General features: G+C 36.5%; 3 protein-coding genes across 4 annotated transcripts in view; all 3 read left to right on the top strand.

Annotated features, from left to right (window-relative positions):
- LOC136026629 (uncharacterized) overlaps nucleotides 1–7,859 on the top strand; it is an 84,149-nt gene extending 76,290 nt beyond the window's left edge. The window contains exons 8-9 of the mRNA XM_065703352.1: nucleotides 6,694–7,173; nucleotides 7,633–7,859. Coding sequence (XP_065559424.1) covers nucleotides 6,694–7,173; nucleotides 7,633–7,677 — 525 coding nt within the window. The 3' untranslated portion in view covers nucleotides 7,678–7,859. The remainder of the gene's footprint in view (nucleotides 1–6,693; nucleotides 7,174–7,632) is intronic.
- A 3,766-nt stretch (nucleotides 7,860–11,625) lies between these two features.
- Nucleotides 11,626–12,216, top strand: LOC136025795 (uncharacterized). The gene has a single exon (XM_065701786.1). The coding sequence runs from the start codon at nucleotides 11,626–11,628 to the stop codon at nucleotides 12,214–12,216; it is 591 nt and encodes a 196-aa protein (XP_065557858.1).
- A 3,694-nt stretch (nucleotides 12,217–15,910) lies between these two features.
- Nucleotides 15,911–25,757, top strand: part of LOC136026638 (diphosphoinositol polyphosphate phosphohydrolase 2-like) — a 37,026-nt gene continuing 27,179 nt past the window's right edge. The window contains exon 1 of one of the 2 annotated variants that reach the window (XM_065703369.1): nucleotides 15,911–16,022. The gene's annotated coding sequence lies outside the window, so the exon portion shown is untranslated. Of the gene's footprint in view, nucleotides 16,121–25,757 lie in introns of both variants that reach the window. The other variant, XM_065703368.1, reaches the window with a different exon arrangement.

Below are 25,757 nucleotides of genomic sequence, written 5' to 3' on the forward strand. Positions count from 1 at the left end.
GATGGGTAAGACTAAACTTGATGAAACTTATATATTTAAACCCAGCATTAAAATGCGATTCTTTTGATGTAGCTATTGGTATCAAAATTCCATTTTTTAGAGTTTTGGTTACTATTGAGCCGGGTCGCTCCTTACTACAGTTCGTTACCACGAACTGTTTGAAACATACGTAACTTGAGAATTAACTTACGTAACAAACTTCTATATTCTTATATTTTTATTTTGTATATGAGGGGGTTTGTCCCCTCGTTAATAATTAATAATTATAATTTATTTGTTACCCGCTTGTTTTGACAAATTAAGCGGAGTAAAAACATTAAGGAAAGAAAAACGAAATAACACAAACAATACAATTAATACAGTCTAATCAAAGGGTGGTAAGGGCCCAAGCGTTGACAGGCCTCAGCACCTAATCTAGCATAGAGTTTTTTATAAACGAAAATAATATCAGTGGCACAAAACTTTCTGATAATCTTCTGATTTCTATAAGAACGCGGCAGATACAATAAATATTTACAATAACAAAAATACATAACTCTTATGCCCTGCAAATCTTGATTATTAAACAACGGGCGCAAACCGGAAAGAAACAATATAGAATGATCGCAATATGTAGAATAAAGTCTGGATAAAGCCTTTCGTGAAAATCTGCCTCGGTTCGGGACAATTTTCGCGTACCCTTTTTTAAGTTTACTTTTAATATCATTTAGCCCACAGGATCGAAAAGCTGATAAAGATGAACAAATATTAATACCAAGCCACCGAATCAAAGAAACGAGCTTAACTGAAAAATAACCACAATCAAGATCACTACTTTGATGCTTAGCATTAAAAACTAAATATTCACATTTTTCAGTATTAAGTTTGAGGCCGATTTCCTCAAAAGACTTAGAAACAAGCTGGGTCGACTTAATTAGGCTAGATTTAGTGCGGCTGATCAAAAGTAAATCATCTGCATATGCAATGTACGAAAGATTAGTTAGGCCTAAAAAACATGATGGATTAATACGTGGCAAAACAGAATAAAGACAAGCATTAAAAAGATAAGGGGATAAGACTCCTCCTTGCCTAAGACCAGAACGGATGGGGATATTACCAACGTAGGTGTCACCTGACTTGAGTCGAACATATGAATTAGCATACCAAAAACGAAGAGTTGATATAATAGACACATTTGCACCAAGTTGGATTAAAGAATACCAAAGTTGGCTATGACAAATTGAATCAAAAGCTTTTGAAACATCGAGTGCACAAAAATGAACCTCAAAACCATTTTTATGCGCTTCAAGTAATAGCGAAACTATAGCACGATGAGCATGTTGGCATCCTATATAAGGCTTGAAGCCAAACTGATTAGACATATAATCTACATTACACAGGAGATCAGGGAGCAAAACATATTCAAATACTTTACTTAAAGTACAAGCAACCGTAATAGGCCTATACGAAGCGCAACTAGTTGGGTCCTTACCGCGTTTCAAAATTGACGTAATGTTACCAACTAAAAAAGAATCAGGGACTAAAGAAGAGCATAAACACATCTGAAAAAGTAACTGCAAGTGATAAACTAATTCCTCCGAATCGGTGTTGAGGTGAAAAGCACTGATCCCGTCTATATCATAAGATTTCGATTTAAGTCTCTCTACACTTCTTTTGACACGGTCAACACTAACGGGAGGTACATGACCTTGAATGATTTTGTTAGGCAACAGATTAGAACAGAGCTTGGCAAAACGAAAATGAACCGCATATATCACTGTATCGAAAATTTTACTATAATGATTGATCCATGATACATTAGGTATTCGGTCAGCCGTAGGCGATCTATCAAACTTCGCGGCATTGATCACTTTTTTCCACTGGCTAGGAGACTTAGGAAATTCAGCACTATTGTACCTAATTTTTCGAAGATAGCGTTTAAAATCAAGTTTTGTTTTTTGTTTAATATCGAAAACACTACCCCTTAAGGGGCGGCCGCAAGCTATCCAAATTTTTAGCCACAACTTAGCCCGATTTTTTATTGTTTTGAGCTCTGTGTCATTCTTCCAAATTGAACTTCTTGTTTTTGCTCTAAAGCGACATAGGGGAACAGCTACTTCTTCAGACCTCTTTAAGCACGATACAATGTGGCTATAATAAATATTAAGCTGAATTCTGGCTTGTGGGGACCCAACGCTTGTACACAATAGATTAAAAGGGACTTTAATCGTTGATAGAAGGCTAACAAGCGTAGAAAAATAAAGAGGCCAGTCAGCTTTGTTCCATTCTCTTTTAGAAATCCATTTTCTAGAATTGGGACGAAGGTTCTTCTCCGCAGTAGCATTAAGGGTAACAGTGAGGGATAGGGGGAGATGGTCGTAATCACGCTCATCCTGATCAACATGGACTTCGCCACAGACGAGACCAGAAGAAACGATACAATGGTCAATGTCTGAAAGTGAGCCACTATTATGGATATAGGAATGGGAGGCATCTTTCTTCAAAATTTTGTAACTATTCGGTAAGGAATCTAACAGAAGCTCAGTCCGCACTGATGAAGAGTGAATGTTACAGTTCAGATCACCGATTAATAGCCAATCCAGTCCACTACTCTCAATGCCATTCAAAAGACTTTTTATTAATGCGCAAAAATTTGTAAATTTAGTTAAACTTCGGAGGGATTTCTGGTCGCAGGGGAGATAAACATTAATGAGGACAAGGTTGGCAAGACGAATAGCAATATAACAATCACTCTGGTGATAGCATAAAGGGGGTGGTGAAAACAGCGTCTTTTTTATTAAACATGCTAGGCCACCTGATGGTCTGCCAGAGGTTTTGCGTGCACTTTTAGAAAAAACTGAGTGTTCGTTACTTCTCTGTAGGGAGTTTAAGCTCACTAAAGGTAGGAGATGCTCCTGGAGGAATAAAACATCAAAATTTTCTAATTTCTGATCTAAAGAAACGTCTTTATCCTTAGTACCGTTAATATTGAACGAACATATAGTGAAATTAGTCTTAGCACTCATTTTCTAGTATAGGACGATCGTTTCGACAGAAGTTCACGAAGAATTCGGCATTTCATTGAAAATGACACATGATTGCCTTGACAGTTCGCACATTTTGGTGTAGCCTGGCACGGAGAATCAGGCGAGGATTCATGTTGCCCTGCGCAACGGGAGCAGCATTTTTCTTTATCACAATTTGATTTTAAGTGATTTGGTGATTGGCAATTATAACAGCATTTGGGTGGGCGTTGGTATTCGTAAACTCGATATATCTCATACCCAATCTTTATACCAAGTCGAAGTGCATTAGCCAGCGCAACAGCGTTTTCAAAAAACACTCTAACAGCCAAAGAATTGCCTATTCGCTTCGCATGAGTAATATTATTGCAATCAATTAACATTTCCTCATCAAAATTGGTCGGTATACTTTTAATGATTCCAATATATTTCGTTTCTTTTACTTTGACGTCACAATCTCTCATTACATTTGGAACGGCATTGCAAAAGTTCCTTGCTGCAATCTTGTCAATTCGTACCACTAGCTTATCGCCAGAGGGCTTAATGCTGTGAATACATTCATGACCTGGAATAGAGTCTATTATTTCGCGACGCTTGGCAGGATTATCTAATTCTGATGGGACTTTAGAAATAACAACGGTCGTCAGATCGGGATTCAATGACTGAGCGCCAGGGCTGCTAAGAGGGGGGAATTTAAGATCATACGACGAATTCTTCTCACGGATTTGCTTAAGTTCCGAATCAATGCTTACAAGCTTTGAGGCGAAGCTAGAATAAGCCACAGCAGGAATAACAGGAACTGCGGTAGGTAAAATAATCACGTATGTAGGCAAAGGCAAATTTTCGCTGTCGCATTTCTGGAAGATTTCCATCATGTCCTTAATGTGACGGTAATTAGCTTGATCGCCTTGGCGTCTTTGCACACGTTCACCCTCGTAAACATGAGACCAAAGTTCTATTTTAGCCGCCATAATAGACTTCTCATCGAAAAACCCAACAGCATGGTTAGCAATAACTTCATCACTTACTCCTTTTTTAAGATTTGATTGCACGAAATTCAACACCGACGAATGTACATATTCCGTCATAATGGTATAACCAACAAATATGGACAATTAGCCAAAGTCTAAAATCAAATCAAATTATTACTCACCATGCTGTCAAACAGCTAACATCCGATAAAATTAGTTTCAAAATAATCCTTTTCAAAGTAACTGAATTCGTTATTTTCGTCACACTAAAGTAGACCGGTTTTACTCACAGTTCATAAATATCCAATTCAAACCAAATCCTTTTACTTTGAACTCCGAGTCAATATAATCCAGTTATTTGAGATGTTCTCACTCTGAAAGCTAGGTTACAACTGATACCTCGCTAATACCAACTGATACCTTAGGTTAATACCTCGCTCTTTACTCTAAAGCTCAAGTTTTCTCCCAATTCTTTAAGAATGACCCCTGAATCAGAAAGGCCATAGAATAAATAGTTGAAATTACTAAAAATACTTTAGCATAAAGAACGAGGTTACTTAAAAAGGCAACTATAACTTTTAATTTTTAACGAACGTTTTTATTAGTAAAAAATATACGTAACATAAGAATTAACTTACGTAATAAACTTTCATAACCTTATATTTTTATTATGTATACGAGGGGGTTTGTACCCTCGTTAATACCTCGCTCTTTACACTAAATCGTAAGTTTTGTCCCAACTCTTTAAGAATGACCCCTGAATCAAAAAGGCCGTAGAATAAATAGTTGAAATTACTAAAAATACTTTAGCATAAAGAGCAAGGTATTTATCTCCTCCTAAATACCTCGCTCTTTATGCTAAAGTATTTTTAGAACCCCTCATATGCGTAATAATATTTGTTCGTTTTAAGTTTCAATGCTACTTCTTCCTTTCATTTGAAAAAACGTTTTCATGTTTATTTTTCATTGTTTTCTTATAGTAATGCTAGAGAATCCTGCGCCCTTTTCATTGAATTTTTCTTCCCCCATGACAGATTCCTCCAAGGAAAGATCCTCCAACTTAGCCCCCTCTCCTCAGCCCCACCCCCAAACAAAATAAAATCCCCCTGACAACGTCTGTACACTTCCCAATAACCATTACTATATGCAAACACTGGTCAAAGTTTGTAACTTGCAGCCCCTCCCCCAGGGATTCTGGGGGAGTAAGTCATCCCCAAAGACATAGTTATTATGGTTTTCGACTATGTTGAACAAAATGGCTATCTCAAAATTTTGATCCGTTGACTTTGGGGAAAAATGAGCGTGGGAGGGGGCCTAGATGCCCTCCAATTTTTTGATCACTTAAAAAGGGCACTAGAACTTTTCATTTCCGTTAGAATGAGCCCTCTTGCGACATTCTAGGACCACTTGGTCGATACGATGACCCCTGGAAAAAAAAAACAAAAAAACAAACAAACAAATAAACACGCACCCGTGATTTGTCTTCTGGCAAAAAATACAAAATTCCACATTTTTGTAGATAGGAACTTGAAACTTCTACAGTAGGGCTCTCTGATACGCTGAATCTGAGGGTGTCATTTTCGTTAAGATCCTACGACTTTTTGGGGGTGTTTCTCCCTATTTTCCTAAATAAGGCAAATTTTCTCAGGATCGTAACTTTTGATGGGTAAGACAAAACTTGATGAAACTTATATATTTAAAATCAGCATTAAAATGCGATTCTTTTGATGTAGCTATTGATATCAAAATTCAATTTTTTAGAGTTTTGGTTACTATTGAGCCGGGTCGCTCCTTACTACAGTTCGTTACCACGAACTGTTTGATAATGGCCGAGTCTTTCGGTGCTGAATTTCTTTTCTAACCTATGAAGGCTTCTTATCGTTCAGGACAGCAGAGCTATAGACCACGTAATAGCACATCCTAGGAAGACTGAAAAATTATTTGAAAACTAAAATAAGTTTTATATTTCTTGAAATTATTTTTTTGAGTTATTTTTTTTTTTTACTTTAACCATGGTATATCATTGAGAATTGTAGATCTTCTTATAGTACATACTAGGAAGACTGAAAGGTTGTCTGAAACCAAAAAAAAATATTTTTTATTTCTGGGTATTCTTGATTTAAGGCAGTTTTTGTTTCACTATAATCTTGGAAGATGAACATCGCTTTGTAACTGCAACTTTTGGCTAAAAATTGACATTGTCACTTATCAAAAGCTTGGAGCAATTTTTTTTTTTTTTTTTTTTTTTTTAAGAACGATAGATCGAGGCTGATTTTACATACGACTTCCTCTCGTTGCAATTAAACACAAGATATCATTTTAATTTTAACACAATCAAACATAAGTTAATACACAATCAAAGACAAATTAATTAACACAATTAAACACCAATTTAATTTTAAGCACAATTAAATACAAGAAACATAATTACTAAGTGAATCACTATCGCTTCTCACGCTTAAAAAAATTTTAATTTTGAGGGCTATTCTAACATCATGTTATCCATTTGGTGGTTTTCATCCCTATCTCTATTTTTCTTTACTCTTTTTTATCTTCTTCTTTCTCTCCTTGAGAATTGTGCATCTTTTTTTGTTGTTATCTTTCTTGCTATAAAGCAGGTGTACTACGTCTTGTCAACCTTTATTTAAAATTTGGTGTTTTGTTTACTGTATTCAGTAATTAATGTCTAATTTCTATAATGTTTGGAATTTACCCTTTAGAGTTCTGATGGCGGCTATTATGGTGGTGGTCCAGAAGAGCGTCGTGATGTTGTGCCAATTAGAGGAATCCTGGGTGATAGTTTTGGTGAACGAGGTGGTTCTATCGATCGTCCAACAGGAGGTGGGTCCATGTTTCAAACTACAGGACGAGGACCTACCCGTGCGGGTAGTGATATAAGGCCTGTTCCTGCTCCATGGGGATCTTTTGGTAGCTCTGCTGTCGGCGCTTCTCTGGTGGGTCAGAAAAAAGAGCCAGTTGCTCCTCTCAAATCTTGGGGACAGCCAACGGCACGGTTATCATCGTGGCCAACTCCAAAACCTGTGCCACCGGTCACTAATTCACCGCAACAGCCTAGGCAATCGTATAATCTGCCTGGTTTCAAGTATGGTGGTGTTCCCACAGCATATCCTCAGTACCAACAGAGTAGTTGGAATGGAAAGAGTGGTGATTCGCGCTCATCATGGCCTCAACGGCAACAGGTACTAAAAATATTCTTTTTCTTTTACAATTCTTGCTAACTTTCAAAAGTGACGAAGATAAAGAAAAAGGCTTAGTTTATTAAAGTAACAAGCTAACTGTAATTTAACTATAATTAAAACTGTAATTAGATTGTAAATTATAATGCCCAGCCAGTTTGTCTCCCTTCTTCAAGAAAGGACACAAACTTTTCTTCTCTCTTTCTCTTTGTATTTATATTTCTATTCTCTCTCTCTCTCTCTCCTCTCTCTCTCTCTCTCTCTCTCTCTCTCTCTCTCTCTCTCTCTCTCTCTCTCCTCTCTCTCTCTCTCTCTCTCTCTCTCTCTCTCTCTCTCTCTCTCTCTCGTCTATCTCTCTCTCTCTCTCTCGTCTATCTCTATCTTTCTGTTAGCTAAAAACGATTAGCTTAAATGAAGCATAAAAGTATTCCTAATTAGCTAGTACATTTCTTTTTCTTTCAGTCATATGATGGATTTGGAGAGGCACGAGCTCAACAAGGAAACTAGAAGTAATTTTGGTTGTCAACTCTCTTCCATCCTCCTTAAACCTTGCGATTCTAGGATGAGAGATTAGCTAAAATTATGTATTTCTAACATTATTTCATATTAGTGTCTGTTTATGACTGCATAAGCAGAAATATTTTGTAATGAATGCTAGTATGACATTTAATACAAATATTTCTTTTTTATTAGTAGTTTCCTACTTACTTTTTATGTCTGTCTGTATCGATTGAGAGATGAATCCCATAGATTTTATGGTTTGCAGAGATTGACCTCATTTTCTTCCCCCTTTTCTTATCGCTTTTGTTCTTGTTTTTAGGGTATTTTATTTGTTTTATATGTTTTAGGGTGTTTTTCAAACAATTTTTGTGAAAAGAATAAGATAAAATATTATGCATTCCTCACTTCTATTTTTCCCTTGCTTGTCTGGATGACTGTTTTTCTGTATAAATAAACAAAAAACTGGGTTCCCAGACTTTTTATAAATAATATTGTTTACTAGAACTACTCTGCCATAGACATAATTTATTAAAAACTTAAATAATATGTTATACTTTAATCCAAATATATTTATAACAAATATTATAATTTATAGTGAATACTATTATACTGTTATAAAGGTTGGCACAGGAAAGTTCTTTTTATGACACTTGGTGTTAAACAAGTGACATATAGCAATCGCAAATTCTGTCGGTCTGTCTGTCTTTCGGTCTGTCGGTCCTGGTTTTGCTTCTTTAGGCACTTTCAGGTAAGCTAGGACGATGAAATTTGGCGGGCTTATCAGGGACGGGACCAGATTAAATTAGAAATAGTCTTTTTCCCAATTTGACTATCTGGGGGGGGGGGGGGGCAGTGGGGGCTGGTTAATTTGGAAAAATAGAAAAATGAAGTATTTTTAACTTACGAATGGTTGATCAGATCTTAATGAAATTTGATGTTTGGAAGGATATCGTGTCTCAGAGCTATTATTTTAAATCACGACCGGATTTGGTGACATTGGGGGGGAGGGGGAAACCTAAAATCTTGGAAAACACTTAGAGTGGAGGGATCGGGATGAAACTTGGTGGAAAAATAAGCACAAGTCCTAGATACATGATTTACATAACCGGAACGGATCCGCTCTCTTTGGGGGGGGGGGTTAATTCTGAAAAACTGAGGTATTTTTAACTTACGAACGGGTGATCGGATCCCAATGAAATTTGAAGGATATCGTGTCTCAAAGCTCTTATTTTAAATCCCGACCGGATCTGGTGACATTGGGGAGAGTTTGGGGGGAACCTAAAATCCTGGAAAACGCTTAGACTGGAGGGATCGGGATGAAACTTGGTGGGAAAAATAAGCAGAAGTCTTAGGTACGTGATTGACATAATTGGAATTGATCCGCTCTATTGGGGGGGGGGGGGTTAATTCAGAAAAATTAGAAAAAATGACGTATCTTTAACCTACGAAGGAGTGATCGGATCTTCATGAAACTTCATATTTAGAAGGACCTCGTAATTCAGATCTCTCATTTTAAATCTCAACTGGATCCAGGTCCATTGGGGGGGGGGGGGGGCGGAAATCTTAGAAAATACTTAAAGCGGAGAGATCAGAATGAAACTGGATGGGAAGAATAAAAACCTGTCTAATATACGTGACTGACAGAACCGGACCGGATATTCTCTCTTTGGTGGAGTTGGGGGGGGGGGGTAATTCGGAAAAATGAGGTATTTGTAACTCACGAACGGGTGACCAGATCTTAATGAAATTTGATATTTAGAAGGATCTTGTGCTTTAAAGCTCTTATTTTAAATTCCGACCATATCCTGTGACATTAAGGGGAGTTGGAGGGAGACACCAGAATTCCTGGAAAACGTGGAAATGTGATCGGATGATCGGTGATCTGATACTAATGAAACTTGATACATATAGAAGGATCTTATGTCTCAGATGCTCCATTTTCGACTCGAATTGGATCCGGAGACTTTGGGGGCTGGAGGAAGGAAATAGAAATCTTGGAAAACGCTTAGAGTGGAGAAATCAGGATGAAGCTTGGTGGATAGAATAAGCAAATGTCCTAGATACGTGATTGATATAACCGTACTGGATTCGCTGTCTTTGGGGGAGTTCGGGGAAGGGGTTCAGTGATTTGGCGAGTTTGGTGCTTCTGGACGGGAACTGCTTCTGGCGTGTCAGGGAACTGCACAAACTTGATAAAGTCGTTTTCCCAGATTCGACCATCTGGGGGCCTAAAGAGAGAGGAAAAATTAGAAAAAATGAGGTGTTTATAACTTACGAGTGGGTGGTCGGATCTTAGTGAATTTTGATATTTAGAAGGACATCGTGACTCAGAACTCTTATTTTTAATCCCGACCGGCATTAAGCCTCTGATTTTCCTTTTAAATCTATCTATTGATTCTTAGAATTTTGTTAGAGCTCATACCATATGAGCTCTTGTCTCTTAGCTCTTCTTGCCTCGTCACAAGTGCCATATGAGCTCGTAGCTCTTGTTTAATAATTTGAATTTCTATATTTTTTAATTAAGTTTTGTAAGTAAAATTAAACTTTAAGTAAGGTTTTTTTCTATAGTTAAAAACAAAGTTTTAGTTTTTAAGTTTTTTTTTATATGAAAATTTTTCCTTGAAATTATCACTGTGTATGTTCCCCAAGTGCCTTTTTTTCTTTCAAGGGTAAAATCAGTTAATCTGTAATTTAGGCTTTTCGCCCGTCGGTTTTTTTATCGAGAAAATTTTCAAGCAAAGGAATTATTTATCAGCAAAGCTTTTTAAACTATTGTTATGGTAGGTACACCAAAAAGCCTGATTAGGTGATTCAAAAATCCTTAGCTATTACGTATAAGCTGATGGTATGTTTTTAGAAATCCTGGTTGGCAATATGATGTTCTGTTTTTTCACAACTTAATTGTATTTTCATTAAATAGATTACGCTCTTGGGAGGAGGGAGAAAATTTCATATTAATTTTTTGGTTAGTGCAAACAGCTTTTCGTTCACTGGATTTGGCTTTAACTGAAAAAAGTCTCTTCAGATACCCCTAATTTGCCCTTAGCTGAGAATTGAACCAATGGGGACTAAAGCTGTCAAAAAAGTCAAAATGCACGGGTGACTTCGCCTGGAAAGCCATAATAAAGACACGAATTTAGGTTTTGGCTGTATTTCCTTTATTATGGGTAATCATGTAAGGGTACCCTTTAAAGGGTGGTGGGATGCTGGCACTAGAATTTTATTGTTATCTAGCTTTAGAGAATGCAGTGGGGGTTCTGGCCTTTCTTGCGCCCGGGGCAAAATCTTGACTATCGCTCCCCATCTGTCTCCCACAAAATTTTCGGTCCAAATTTTAGCAAAATTGTTATTTATCACCAAAATTATTTTCAATTTATTAATAAATAATTTATTTTTTATATATTATTTAAATTGTTATTATTTATTTTAATTATTTTCATTTAATTATTTTTGATTTGTTCTTATTTTATTAATTGTTTTTTATAATTTTAAATGTATTAACTGTGCCCTCTACTTTATTTTAATAGAATAAAATTTCGAAAATTATATAATAATTGGAACTTTTAGATTATTTATTTGAAATTTTGCGCCCCTAAAATTCTCCGAACGGAGCGAGTGCCCCCTAAGACCCACTCCTAAAATTGCCCCTGAGAGAATACCAAGCGACAGACCAGTGGCGTCAATTCATGGAAATATACGCGGAAGGGCAAAATGTTTTTTTTTCGGTATCTAGGGAGCAGAGGGTGGTTGTCATTTTTTTCCAATTTTTTCAGTGAAGTAACAAAAAGGCATTTTTCAATGGCAATATTCCCAAAAACAGGTATTTTAAGAATCTAGAGTGGGGGAAACAGGCCTCCTGCTCCCCTTACTTGACGCTACTTCGATAGGATAAAAAATGGAAAATAAACCTAGTGTAGGCTCTTCTATGTGGATCAAAAATTTACTGACTGTGTAATGAGAAACACTCAATTGGTAGGATGGCTTGGTACCTATTGTATAACGTCACAAGATTTTTTTGAGGTTTGGGATACTATACGAGGTTCGGATCCGAGGCTTATCGTTGACGTTTCATTAGCGGTCCTTGTTTTACAGGGATGGCTTGCTAGGCCAACACCCAACCGTTTTCTCTGGCTTGGCTTGGGGCAGGGACGCCAGTCCCTGGCTGTTCGACCGGAACTCCTCTTCGTCCTAGTTGTAGACTACGTCTTTAGACAGATAAATGGGCATGGAATCCGGATTGCAGGAAAACTTCTTCAGGACGTTGACTTCGCCGACGATGTTGGGCTCATAGAAGCTGATAAACAGAAGCTTCAGGAATTCCTGAACAAACTCGCAGAGAAAGCTGAATATTTCGGACTGCATATCAACGCCCCGAAGACAAAAGCTATGTCAATCAGTAGTTCACCCATGGGAATCCAACTAGGAGGAGAGGACATCGAACAGGTGACAGACTTCAAGTACTTAGGAAGTACAGTCACTTCCAGTGGTGACTCTGAAAAAGAATTGTGCACCAGGATATCATTTCAGAGACTCCTACCTGTCTAGAAATCCACCGTATACTCGCTGAAGTTGAAACTCAGGTTGTTCCAGAGCAATGTACTGTATGTCCTGAACTACGCTATGGAATGCCTTAAGCTAACTATGGAACAGGAGAAACACCTTACCGCCTTCGAGAATAACTGTCTTCGCCCAATCCTTAGAATCAGTTGGAGGGACCGTGTCAGCAACAACGAGATCGGTACCAGCAGAGGCCAGCCAGATATCGCAACCGTTGTACGACAACGTAGATGGCGATACCTTGGACACATCCTACGCGTGCCAGAGCAAACATTTCCAAAAATGCTTCTCCACTGGCAAACGGAAGGCACTTGTCGCCGAGTAAGACCAAAAAAACACACTCCGTAGGACGTATGAACGCCACAGAAGAGACGATTCTCCTTCCAGAGTGGGAAGATATATACACAGGGACTCACATGAGGGAAGCCCTGTGTGCCTTTGGAGGCACTGGAGGAACTAAGGTAAGGAGATACTATAATTAAAAAATGAATTAAGTAAATAGCTGATATAATGTATTCTCATGTCTAAAGTCTCTAAACATTTAGTTATTTTAATGAAAAATTTGAGACACATATTTTAATTTTTATTCAAATAAAAATATATTAAATCAGGTAATTGTATTGGCAGATTTATGAGTGCTGAATTTTATCTTCTCAACAGACATGGCATAAATAACTAAATTGTCATAAATAAATCATAAGAAATATTAAAAAGAATAAACTAATCATTTTAACATTAAAAATAACTTAAAATCTGATTATTTTTTTTTCTGGTTTGATGACTTTTTGTTGATAGCTACAAAAGAAATTGTTTCACCTTAAGTGTCCAAGCAAGCTAACTACTATTGTAAGAGTGTCTTATTCTGTTGAAGAATAAAAATACCAAATCAAAGGCAAAACTTGGAACTATGATCTTGATTTACATAACAAATTTTTAGGAAGATTGGAACTCTAATCCTTTTCAAGCTCTTTCTAAATTCACTAATACTAACAACTTACATCAACTCTAAGTCACCTGAGGCCAATACAGCTACAGACCATCCTCCCTCCCAATATGCATAAAGCCTCGCTTTTCACACCCCCATATAAGCTCCTACTTTCCTTAAATCCTTCCTTACGACCCCCTCCCACTCCAATCAGGGATGGTCTGCTTTCCTTTTGACCCTAGATGGTTGGCCAAAAAGGAAAATCTCGGCAGTCAGTCATCCTTCATCAATAAAGCCTGAGCATTAAGTCGGATTTGGAATTACAAAATTCCAAATCCGAAACGTATTATCTCGGTTCCCTTTCCTCGAATTCCCTTGCATTTAAATCTTTTCCCAGATAACTACTTCTGCTGGTTCGTTTTCTATTTGTGTATTTTTTTTTTCATAAATTTGCTGATAAACTCAATCGAACTGGTCCATGCCGACAGCTATGAAAATTTGGTTGTAATCAAGGCCACAGTAAGGGGGGGGGGGTTACCGGTTTTGAACGATTGCCCCCCCCCCCTGGAAATTTTGTCCCACTTTTACCTTACGAGGAGTCCCACATTTTGTCTTAAGAGGATACGGTTTTGGGGGCGCAAAATGGGCCAGAAACTATACTTTTCCTAAAGAATGTTAAACTTAAAAAGTTAAGTCCCTAGGCTAAGAGGAGCCTAATATAAGGAGTCTGAGGCCGTGATCCCCCAAAAATATAGTCTCAAAAGGGCGAAATGCTTATTTTTCTGATCAGATGAAAATTTGTCGGCCAGGTAGATTCAAATATACAAGAAAAAAAAACATTGTTTACCCCCTGAAGGGGTTGAAAACTTCTTTTCCTTGAAGGGCTCGAAGCATACATCCACAGTTTCCTTGTTCAAGGGAACCCCTCACCGGTACCAATTCACGAAATATAGGGAGGCTAGGATTTATTTTATGCTGCTTGTGGAGCCACAAAAAGGGGGTAAAATTCTAGACAAGCTACTAAAGGAACTGCAAATACAGTTCTTAAATTAAAAAAAAGAAAACATTAATATGGCTTAAAATTATGCTCAAATAACAGGAATCTGATTTTTAGACCTAAAACCAGAGAAAAAGAAACTGAAAACTGAAAATTAAGGTATAATGTTTTTTTTTTTTTCTGAACTCCAAAAATGTGTAGGTTCGTCAAGTAGGCAAATTTCTAAGACATAGAAAACCATCTTCTGATTTCAATGTCTTAGAAATTTGCCTACTTGACCAATCAGGTTGTTTCATGTAACTGACCAGTCAAATGTCTGACCCGGTTAAAATTAATAAGGGGATTCGGCAAGGTGCCGTGTTGTCTCCTAGTATATTTAAATTTTTGCTCGCATCGTGCCTGCGTCCCCTTAAAAGTTCTGTTTCTTACGGTACTATTGGTTTGTCTTACTTTGCATATGCAGATGACGTTCTACTTGTTGCCCGGACTTGCCGTGGGTTGCTTTCCAATTTTACTATATTAACCAATGAACTATCTAAGATTAGACTGTCAGTTAATGCGTCCAAATGCGATTTTATTTGTCTTAATAGCTCCTATGCGGTCGCTCCACCCGTTCCTGGGACTGCAGTTCTACCATGTTCTTCTTTAGTTAGTTGGCTTGGTCTGTGTTTTGGCCCAACACTTTACACTAACTGTTCATCCCTAGTGAATCAAGCTGTGAAAAACCTACGCGTCGCTTACAGGAAAATATCCCCAAATAAAAGCTGTTGCAACCGCAACTGATTGTGCATGATTTATAACGCCTATTGTGCTCCTGTGCTTTTGTTTTTATCAGGCATAGCTCATCTGTTTCATAACAAATATCGCCAGACTCTACGTGCAGCTTATTTCAGATACTGCAAATTCCACCTCCGACTTCCTAGATGGCACCAAAACAGAAAAGTCATTGCTTAATTTGGTTTAATGACGTGCATTCTCGGATTCACTCTTCCAGTGATGATTTATGTAAAAAGACTATCAACTTTATTCACGTTTACGACTTTTTGCAGCCTTTTTTCCATGTTGATACTGGTTAATTAGTTCATGTTGTCTTTACTAGTTTGGACTTTTCTCGCTGTTTATCGGTTTGTTTATTTATAATACTCCAAAATTTGTGTTTTTTACACTTTTATGGGTAATAAAGTTCATTCATTCATTACAATGAATGCGTGTAATTCAAGCCCAAAACGGGCAGAAATCAAAATGCATAATCAGGAATATATTTACGTCTTCTTCTTCTTCAGTTTCAGCAATCGAGGGAATTTCAGTTGAGACTATTCAGTCTTTATCATTTTGATTCACTCTGTGAGATAAACTTAGCTACTGAATTGGTTATAAAACAAAATCCTTTCGTATTGTTTCTTGTCTGTTTTTAGCATTACGATTATTCTTTGCTATTGTCGTTATCGCCATTTACAAAATAAAATATAATACATTCTAGCCAATAAAACAAATTAGATTTTTATTAAAGCTAACAAGATATCAGATATGACCTTGCTTAAGCACCGTTTTCTTAAATGTTCTAGAAGAGAAGCAGAAAATAAAACAGTAAAAGCTATAGATATAAAACTGTATGGAACTATAGAAATAGTTTCCAACCAAAACCAGAATCTTGAGCCTTCAATCATCACATCAACATAGACAGACTGCTAAAAAAAAAACAACAGATGAAGGCTTGAAGGGTTTTGAAATGCCTTCAAACCTTCATGAAAATGAAGGCTCATAATTCTTTATGTGTGGTCCTTACATTGCAAGCCATCTATCTTTATGATCACTACCAATTGTAGCTCGATAGAAAATCGTGTTTATTCTTTATCCAAAAAATGAGCTCAGGTAAAGAAAATGGCCTTTCTCACCCTATGGATTGATATAACTTTGTATTGTACTGTGCATACTTGATAAATACAGAATTTTCAAACCGGCAATCTAAGGTAAGGAATAATTCTCACATTAAGCTGTTATCAAAAACCATTGTTAGCCTAATCCTCATTCTCCAATCATTGCTCTTTCCAAAAACAGTAAAGTCTGCCGTTGCAATCGTAACCTAGTCCCCCTCTCAGTGTGGCCAGAAATATTGGTTTTCATACTTAATTTGCCAGCTTAAAGATGGACTTAGGCCTACTGATCAACATAGTAAATTTTGTTTTTTTAGTATTTATCTAGATAGCTACCTATATGGAAACATGTTAAGAAAGAAATTCTTACTTGATAATATGCAGAATAACTGTAGCTAACACATTTTGCATGCAGCCTTGCTGTACTATACCCCAAACCCCTGTAATGTGCAAATATATAGGCCTAGCCTAAATTATACAGGCCTATTTTCTATCTTAAGGAAACAATTTTTACTTCATAATATACAGAATAATCATAGTTAACACATTTTGTGTGTATTCATTCTTTATTTCACCTCCAAGCCCCTCTAATGTACAAATATATAGCCCAAATAATGCATTTTCTAGTCTATCTGAAGGAAACAATTCTTGCTTCATAATAGCCTCTACAGAGTAATCATAGCTAACACATTTTGTATGCAGTCTTGCCATGCTTCACCCTCAACCCCTCCCCCTAGTATTCAAATATATAGCCCTATTTATATATTTCCTATCCATTCTCAGAATACATCTAAGTTGTTTCAATCTGTGTACCTTTAAGTAGAACCAACTATGATGAAACAAGGACCAGTTTCAAAACAAGAAATTGTTGGCTGAATACATTGAAAATATATTATTTGGACTTTATATTTGCATATTAGGGACAGTTAGGGGTAAAGTGTAGCAAGGCTCAGTAATAGGCATGTATAAAAACAAACTAAAAGAAAATGCTAAAACAATAAAGTTTTTGCTTTATTTACTTACTATTATTGCTTAATTACTTACTAGTATAATTTACAGCTTGTTTCTATTAGTAAACAAAATTCTAGTTTTTCTTATCTTGAAAAATAGTTGAGTTGTTAATACAACTCTTAGATATGCATCTAGGTCAATACTGACCTGGCTTTCAGAGTGAGAACATCTCAAATAACTGGATTATATAGATTTGGAGTTCAAAGTAAAAGGATTTGGTTTGAATTGGATATTTATGAACTGTGAGTAAAATCACTCTACTTTAGTTTGATGAAAATAATGAATTCAGTTACTTTGAAAAGGATTATTTTGAAACTAATTTAATTGGATGTTAGCTGTTTGACAGCATGGTTAGTAATAAACTGATTTGATTTTGGACTTTGGCTAATTGTCCATATTTGTTGGTTATACCATTATGATGGAATATGTACATTTGTTGGTGTTGAATTTTGTGCAATCCAATCTCAAAAAAGGAGTAAGTGATAAAGTTATTGCTAACCATGCTGTTGGTTTTTTCAATGAGAAGTCTATTATGGCAGCTAAAATAGAACTTTGGTCTCATGTTTATGAGGGTGAATATGTGCAAAGATGCCAAGGCAATCAAGCTAATTACCATCACATTAAGGACATGATGGAAATCTTCCAGAAATGTGATAGTGAGAATTTGTCTTTGCCTACATATGTGATTATTTTACCTACCAAGGTTCCTGTTATTCCTGCTGTGGCTTATTCTAGCTCCGCCTCAAAGCTTGTAAGCATTGATTTGGAACTTAAGCAAATTTGTGAGAAGATTTTGTCATATGATCTTAAATTCCCCCCTCTTAGCAGCCCTGGCGCTCAATCATTGAATCCTGATCTGATGACCATTGTTATTTCTAAAGTCCCATCAGAATTAAATAATCCTGCCAAGCATCGCGAAATAATAGACTCTGTTCCAGGTCATGAATGTATTCATAGCATTAAGCCCTCTGGCGATAAGCTGGTGGTACAAATTGGCAAGATTGCTGCAAGGAACTTTTGCAATGCTGTTCCAACTGTAATGAGAGATTGTGATGTCAAAGTAAAAGAAACAAAATATATTGGAATCATTAAAGCTATACTGATCAATTTTGATGAGGGAATGTTAATTGATTGCAACAATATTACTCATGCAAAACAAATAGGCAATTCTTTGGCTGTTAGAGTGTTTTTTGAAAATGCTGTTGTGCTTACTAATGCACTTCAACTTGGTATAAAGATTGGGTATGAGATATATCAAGTTTACAAATACCAACGCCCACCCAAATGCTGTTATAATTGCCAATCATCAAATCACTTAAAATCAAACTGTGATAAAGAAAAATGCTGCTCCCATTGCGCAGGGCAACATGAATTCTTACCTGATTCTCCATGCCAGGCTACACCAAAATATGCAAACTGTCAAGGCAAACATGTGTCATTCTCAATGAAATGCCAAATTCTTTGTGAACTTCTGTTGAAACAATCATCCTATACTAGAAAGTGAGTGCTAAGACTAACTTCACTATATGTTCGTTTCTTTAGATCAGAAATTAGAAAATTTTGATGTTTTATTCCTCCAGGAGCATCTTCTACCTTTAGTGAGCTTAAACTCCCTACAGAGAAGTAACAAACACTCAGTTTTTTCTAAAAGTGCACGCAAAACCTCTGGCAGACCATTAGGTGGCCTAGCATATTTAATAAAAAGATGCTGTTTTCACCACCCCCTTTATGTTATCACAAGAGTGATTGTTATATTGCTATTCGTCTTGCCAACCTTGTCCTCATTAATGTTTATCTCCCCTGCAACCAGAAATCCCTCCAAAGTTTAACTGAATTTATAAAATCTTGTGCATTAATAAAGTCTTTTGAATGGTATTGAGAGTTATGGACTGGATTGGTTATTAATTGGTGATATGAACTGTAATATTAACTCTTCATAAGTGTGGACTGAGCTTCTTTTAGATTCCCTACTGAATAGTTACAAAATTTTAAAGAAAGATGCCTCCCATTCCTATATCCATAATAGTGGCTCACTTTCAGACATTGACCATTGCATCATTTCTTCTGGTCTCATCCGTGGCGAGGTCCATGTTGATCAGGATGAGCATTGATTATGACCATCTCCCCCTATCCCTCACTGTTACCCTTAATGCTACTGCTGAGAAGAACCCTCGTCCTAATTCTAGAAAATGGATTTCTTAAAGAGAATGGAACAAAGCTGACTGGCCTCTTTATTTTTCTACATTTGTTAGCCTTCTATCAATGATTAAAGTCCCTTTTAATCTGTTGTGTACAAGCATAGGGTCCCCACAAGCCAGAATTCAACTTAACATTTATTATAGCCACATTGTATTGTGTTTAAAGAGGTCTGAAGAGGTAGCTGTTCCCCTATGTTGCTTTTGAGCACAAACAAGAAGTTCAATTTGGAAGAATGACCCAGAGCTCAAAACAATAAAAATTGGGCTAAGTTGTGGCTAAAATTAGGATAGCTTTTCCTAAAAAGATTTCCTAAGTCTCCTAGCCAGTGGAAAAAAGTGATTAATGTCACGAAGTTTGATAGATCACCTACAGCTGACTGAATCCCTAATGTATCATGGATCAATCATTATAGTAACATTTTCAATACAGTGATATATGCGGTTCATTTTCGTTTTGCCAAGCTCTGTTCTAATCTGTTGCCTAAGAAAATCATTCAAGGTCATGTATCTCCTTTTAGTGTTGACTGTGTCAAAAGAAGTGTAGAGAGACTTAAATCAAAATCTTATGATATAGACAGCATCAGTACTTTTCACCTCAACACCAATTCAGAGGAATTAGTTTATCACTTGCAGTTACTTTTTCAGATGTGTTTATGCTCTTCTTTAGTCCCTGATTCTTTTTTAGTTGGTAACATTATGTTAATTTTGAAATGTGGTAAGGACCCAACTAGTTGTGCTTTGTATAGGCCTATTATGGTTGCTTGTACTTTAAGTAAAGTATTTGAATATGTTTTGCTCCCTGATCTCCTGTCTAATGTAGATTATATGTCTAATCAGTTTGGCTTCAAGCCGTATATAGGATGCCAACATGCTCATTGTGCTATAGTTTCACTATTACTTGAAGTGCATAAAAATGGTTTTGAGGTTCATTTTTGTGCACTCGATGTTTTAAAAGCTTTTGATTCAATATGCCATAGCCAACTTTGGTATTTGTTACTCCAACTTGGTGCAAATGTGTCTACTATATCTACTCTTCATTTTTGGTATGCTAATTCATATGTTCAACTCAAGTCAGGTGACACCTATGTTGGTAATATCCCCATCCATTCTGGTCTTAGGCAAGGAGGAGTCTTATCCCCTTATCTTTTTAATGCTTGTCTTTATTCTGTTTTGCTATGTATTAATCCATCATGTTTTTTAAGCCTAACTAATCTTTTGTATATTGCATATGCAGATGATTTACTTTTGATCAGCCGCACTAAATCTAGCCTAACTAAGTCGACCCAGCTTGTTTCTAAGTCTTTTGAGGAAATCGGCCTCAAACTTAATACTGAAAAATGTGAATATTTAGTTTTTAATGCTAAGCATCAAAGTAGTGATCTTAGTTGTGGTTATTTTTCAGTTAAGCTCGTTTCTTTGATTTGGTGGCTTGTTATTAGTATTTGTTCATCTTTATCGGCTTTTCGATCTTGTGGGCTAAATGATATTAAAAGTAAACTTAAAAAAGGGTACGCGAAAATCTTCCCGAACCAAGGCAGATTTTCACAAAAGGCTTTATCCAGACTTTATTCTACATATTGTGATCATTCTATATTGTTTCTTTCCGGTTTGCGCCCATTGTTTAATAATCAAGATTTGCAGGGTATAAGAGTTCTGTATTTTCGTTATTGTAAATATTTATTGTATCTGCCACGTTCTTATAGAAATCAGAAGATTATCAGAAAGTTTTGTGCCACTGATATTATTTGTGTTTATAAAAAACTCTATGCTAGATTAGGTGCTGAGGCCTGTCAACGCTTGGGCCCTTACCACCCTTTGATTAGACTGTATTAATTGTATTGTTTGTGCTATTTTGTTTTTCTTTCCTTAATGTTTTTACTCTGCTTAATTTGTCAAAACAAGTGGGTAACAAATAAATTATTATTAATTATTAATTCTTGAACTGGCAACAGGTTAAGAACTGGTTTCAAGTTAAAACATGTTATTTTGGTAAAGAAACAGATAATAGAAGTATAAAAGCCCATTAACCCTTTAGAAGAGGTCAGTAGCCTACTTCTTGGGTTGCACACATGCAGGCATGTATAATTGTCCAGTTCCAGTAAACTTGGTATTTACCCTAAAAAAAGCTTTTGCGTAAGGTAAACCACGTCCTTATTCTACACAAATTATCCAGTGAACCTGATCTGGTCAGATCAGACGAAGTTATGAACTAAGAATCAAATCAACCCTTTTTCAAACAACAATGATGAGTGACATGACAAGCTGCCGACTAAGTCATTAATTAAGGTTCACGAGATTGAAATTCCGCTTTTACAGGCAATAAAGACATATTTTGCAGTTTGCCAGAAAATTGCAAAAGATCATATTTCAAGTTGGACAGAGCTCAAATCAACGGAAATCGGGAGATTATATCGAATGAAGGTAAACATGAGAAAAAACCCTGAATATCTCTAAAAATGAGAGAAAAACATGAGAAAACCTCTAAAAACGTGAGAAAAACATGAGAACATGAGACAATTTTTTTTCCCATGAGAAATCTTCCAAAAACATGAGAAGTGGAAGCCCTGCAAATGATGTCCTGAGAAGACATTTTGAAGCACTTGTCTCCCTCTAGAGAGCATGACCTTCAACAATCTTAATGCTATGAAAGTAAAACCTTGTAAACTGGATCTTAAACTCAAGTGTGGGTAAAATTCTAGCCTAGCTACTTTTCGCTATCTTGGAAAGGGGTTAGGTTAAGAAAATGAAACTTATTAATGAATCCAGGGTAAAAAACATACTCTGGGAAGGTATTGCCAAGCTTCTATGTTAACCCTTTTCTGATTTCCAAGTCTTAGAAATTTACCTACTTGATGGGTCTATACCTATTGAAATTTTGACAAAACAACATTTTACCTTAATTTGCAGTTTTCAGTTTCTTTTTCTTTTGTTTTAGTTCTGAAAATGCAATTTTTGTTGTTTTAATAGAATTTTAAGCCATGTCAATGGCTTTTTTCTAAATTCAGGGAATGTATTTGCAGATTTTTGAAACCTTATAAATTAGGATTGAGCAAAGTTGTGAACCTATAAACAATTACTTGTACTTCATTTAAACAGAGTATTTGTTTTGTAAGATTTCACTTTTATAACACAAGGATTTTTAAAGGTCATCAAAGTTGCTGCCCTTTAGAGAGAGAAGGAGTAGAGATTGGTACTTGAAAATTCCTTCCTGGGACATACTTTATTCTGTAGACCCATTCCTGAAAGTTTCATTTTCCTAACCTAACCACTTTCCAAGATAACAAAAAGTAGCTAGCTAGAATTTTACCAAATTTCACTGAAAAAACCCTTGACATGGCACAAATTCTGCTGAAATAATAAGAATTACATTAAAAAAAATCATTATAAAAGAGATTGAAAACTTAAAACTAGGGTAAGATATTTTCTGTCTGAGTTCAGACAGGTCCCTGTCATTTATGCAATCTTTTAAGCCATTAGAATAAGAAAAAGCTTGTCCAAAGGTTTCCAGCATCTACTTTTGCCCCTAGATTCATTCCTGAAAAGTTTATTCACCTAACTAAACTACTTTTCAAGATACAGTAGCAAGAAGCCACTAAACTAGAAGCTTACTAGTATATGCAAGGATGGATTTTGGAAAACCTCCAAAATACATGGTTAACATTGAAGTAGAAAAATGGTCTATGGCTGAAATGAAAGCCCCAGAACTGTTGCATAAACTGCGATTTTTCTTGTATAGCTAGAAGAAAAAAAGGGGGAAAAAGTACTAGGGTGGTATTCTCTGGGACATAGTAAAAAGATTCATGTATTGGTAGAAAACTTCAACTATTCATCATGTAAAAACTACATTAAAAATTCTACTTTAAAAATAAAAATATCTCTGGCACAAGACTAGACTACCAGTCAGCAAACACAAAGATATGATGCTGCTGTGGAAGCTGTACTGGGTGCTGGTGGGGTAGGAGGCAACAACTTTTTCAAAATGTCTTCGCTTGGATAAAACATTGATTTGTCTTGGTCTGGCCACTTCCACTTTCTTAGACCAGCCATGCACATGACACCCACTCTGACACTGTTCTTGTTTTTCTCTTGGACAGACCCAGGAAAATACCCTCCTTTATAAACAACTTTAACAAAATATTCTATAGAGACACTGTCAAATATCTCTCCCTCTTTCTCACTTTCATGTTCTGATTCACCTAGTTTCATTGAGTCATCAATATCATCATCAAGAATCATTTTTTCATCATCACTTCCTTCTGAATCCACAAATAGTTTTTTGTTGTCTGGCCTTTGTTTGCTTTTTCAGCTCTTCCAACAGTCCCAACTTTTCCTCTAGCCCTGCCACCCTGTGCTTTCTTATCTTTTATTTTGGCTTCTTGTTCTTCAATCTGTCTTTTCACAGGAGTGTCAGTAAGAATCTTCATAGCATATAAGAATATGACCAAACTTGTTCTGGCATCACAGGAACTGAGACGGGTGTGGAGGATTGTTCAGGCCCACTTATACTTGGGGTTTTGGCAAGGCTGTTTCCGGGTTCAGCTGGATCCAAGCCATCACATGCAGGTCTGTCAGTTACAGCAGAGGTTAGAAAATCCTTTTCTGTAAAGATGTCTGTCTTGTAAGGCCTTATCCCTGTCTTCTCAAAGCCCCTCATTATGTTTTTTGGCATGAAGGATATGGGGAGGCTTTTACCAACAAGAGATGCAATCTTGTATATCATCACAGTCTTCCCTGGGTTGGACAGCATCCAGTTGTCCATAGCCTTGTTGTATTGGCATTTGAAGGGAAAATATACACAAATGACCAATGGCTGCAACTGGTGCCTGCAGTGGGGTTGTATTGTTAGTAAACTGATTCCAGAATCTTTTGCAAACTGCAGAACAGATTTAGAACTCATGGTTGACCATTATCCAAAGCTTTAGGCTTTCAGGGGAAGCATGTGAGTAAGTCTTGAAATGTTTGAGATATTCCAGGAACAGTTTTTTGGTTTGCCCATCTAGAAGGCCTGGCTCCTCCAGCAGAGTTAGCAGGAATATAAGGTAAGAGGGAAGGTACTGCCTGCTAGCAGAGATGGTTCCAACCATAGTCACAATCATGCCATGCTCAGCTGAAGTTACTTTGGCCACTATTATCCTGCCCTTCTCAGCAAAAACCTTTGGAGGGACATGAACAGTGGTTCATCACAGTTGAATATGTTGCTTGCTGTAAATGGAGTTTTCTTCAAAACTGACTGCAAGTTGGAGAAAAACCCCTGTACATAGTGCTCGTTAAAGCTCATGGCATGCCCAGGCAAACAAGCATCTAAAGTCAAAATTGGGCCATTCTGCAATAAGTGTCAGGCAAGTAGAGGTTGGATGGTATATACTGGGACATGTCCCACTACATACCACTTATTCTTGTCCCAGTATATACCATGCGACCTCTACTTGCAAATTATGTCTGTTTTTTTTTTACTATTGCATATTTTTCCACAAGATGGCCTTTGATGTTTTAGCTTTTGTTTACTATCTTACATACACAATTTCTACAAACCATTACAAGATAAAACACAAAAAAACAAACTATTGCCCCAATATTTTTTGTGGGGCATAGCCAAAACTTTGCAGTCAATTTTCTCAAAAACGAAAATAGCTACTTACCAAAATGATGGAACTGTCATGTCCACCATTGAATGAACTATGCTAGGTGGCTTTATTAGATTTTTTAAAGAATGCTAGATGGCAGATAAGTACCATGTCCCACCTTATACCCTGTCCCTGGATATACCACTTACCCCAATTAACTTTTAAATAATGTTACATTTAAAACGTGTATCAACAAACTTTGTTGTTTTTATTCAAGCAAAAGTAATGGAAAAGTTGCAGAATAGTGGCTCTCCAGGAGGAGACACTTGAACAAAAATATAGGCATCTATAGATTGCCATTTTTATGGTTTAAGTTGGGTTTGGGCCAATTGAATTTTTAACTTCTTTAAAATAGTTTTTTTCTATCCTATTTTCAGCATAATCATTTAGTCTGAACTAGATATCTTGTATTTAAAGCATAATCAGTTTTACAACAGTATAATTTATAGAAAGACTAATAAAGAAATGTATTATTAAGTCCATCCATGTGTCAATCAGGGAGATGTGCATTGCCAGGTTAATGACTATTAGCAGTTTTTGAAAAGCAGCATAATATAAAGAACTGGATGGCAGTGAAATCTGTGACCCAAGATTCAGAATACATTAAATAAGCAGTTCATCTTGGTATTTACTGTCCCTGACAGTACTCCAATTCCAGATCCCCAAGATTTGAAATTTTAAATGGCATAGCACCCATTAATATAACCAAAAACCGATGTAGAAACCCAATTGAAGAAGATTAACCTAAATAAATCTACGAGACTGGATGGAGAACCTCCAAGCTACTACACGATACATATACAGTGTTGTCACATCCTCTCACTCTACTTTTCCAAAAGTTCCTTAGTACTAAATGTATTCTGAAAGATAGCAAGACATCATGCCTGTACACAAAGGGGG

This window comes from Artemia franciscana, chromosome 4, assembly GCF_032884065.1.
Source record: "Artemia franciscana chromosome 4, ASM3288406v1, whole genome shotgun sequence".
Taxonomy (NCBI): domain Eukaryota; kingdom Metazoa; phylum Arthropoda; class Branchiopoda; order Anostraca; family Artemiidae; genus Artemia; species Artemia franciscana.

Excerpts from the sequence above, each read along its gene's own strand:
- LOC136025795 (XM_065701786.1), top strand. The coding sequence starts at position 11,626 with ATGAGAAACACTCAATTGGTAGGATGGCTTGGTACCTATTGTATAACG.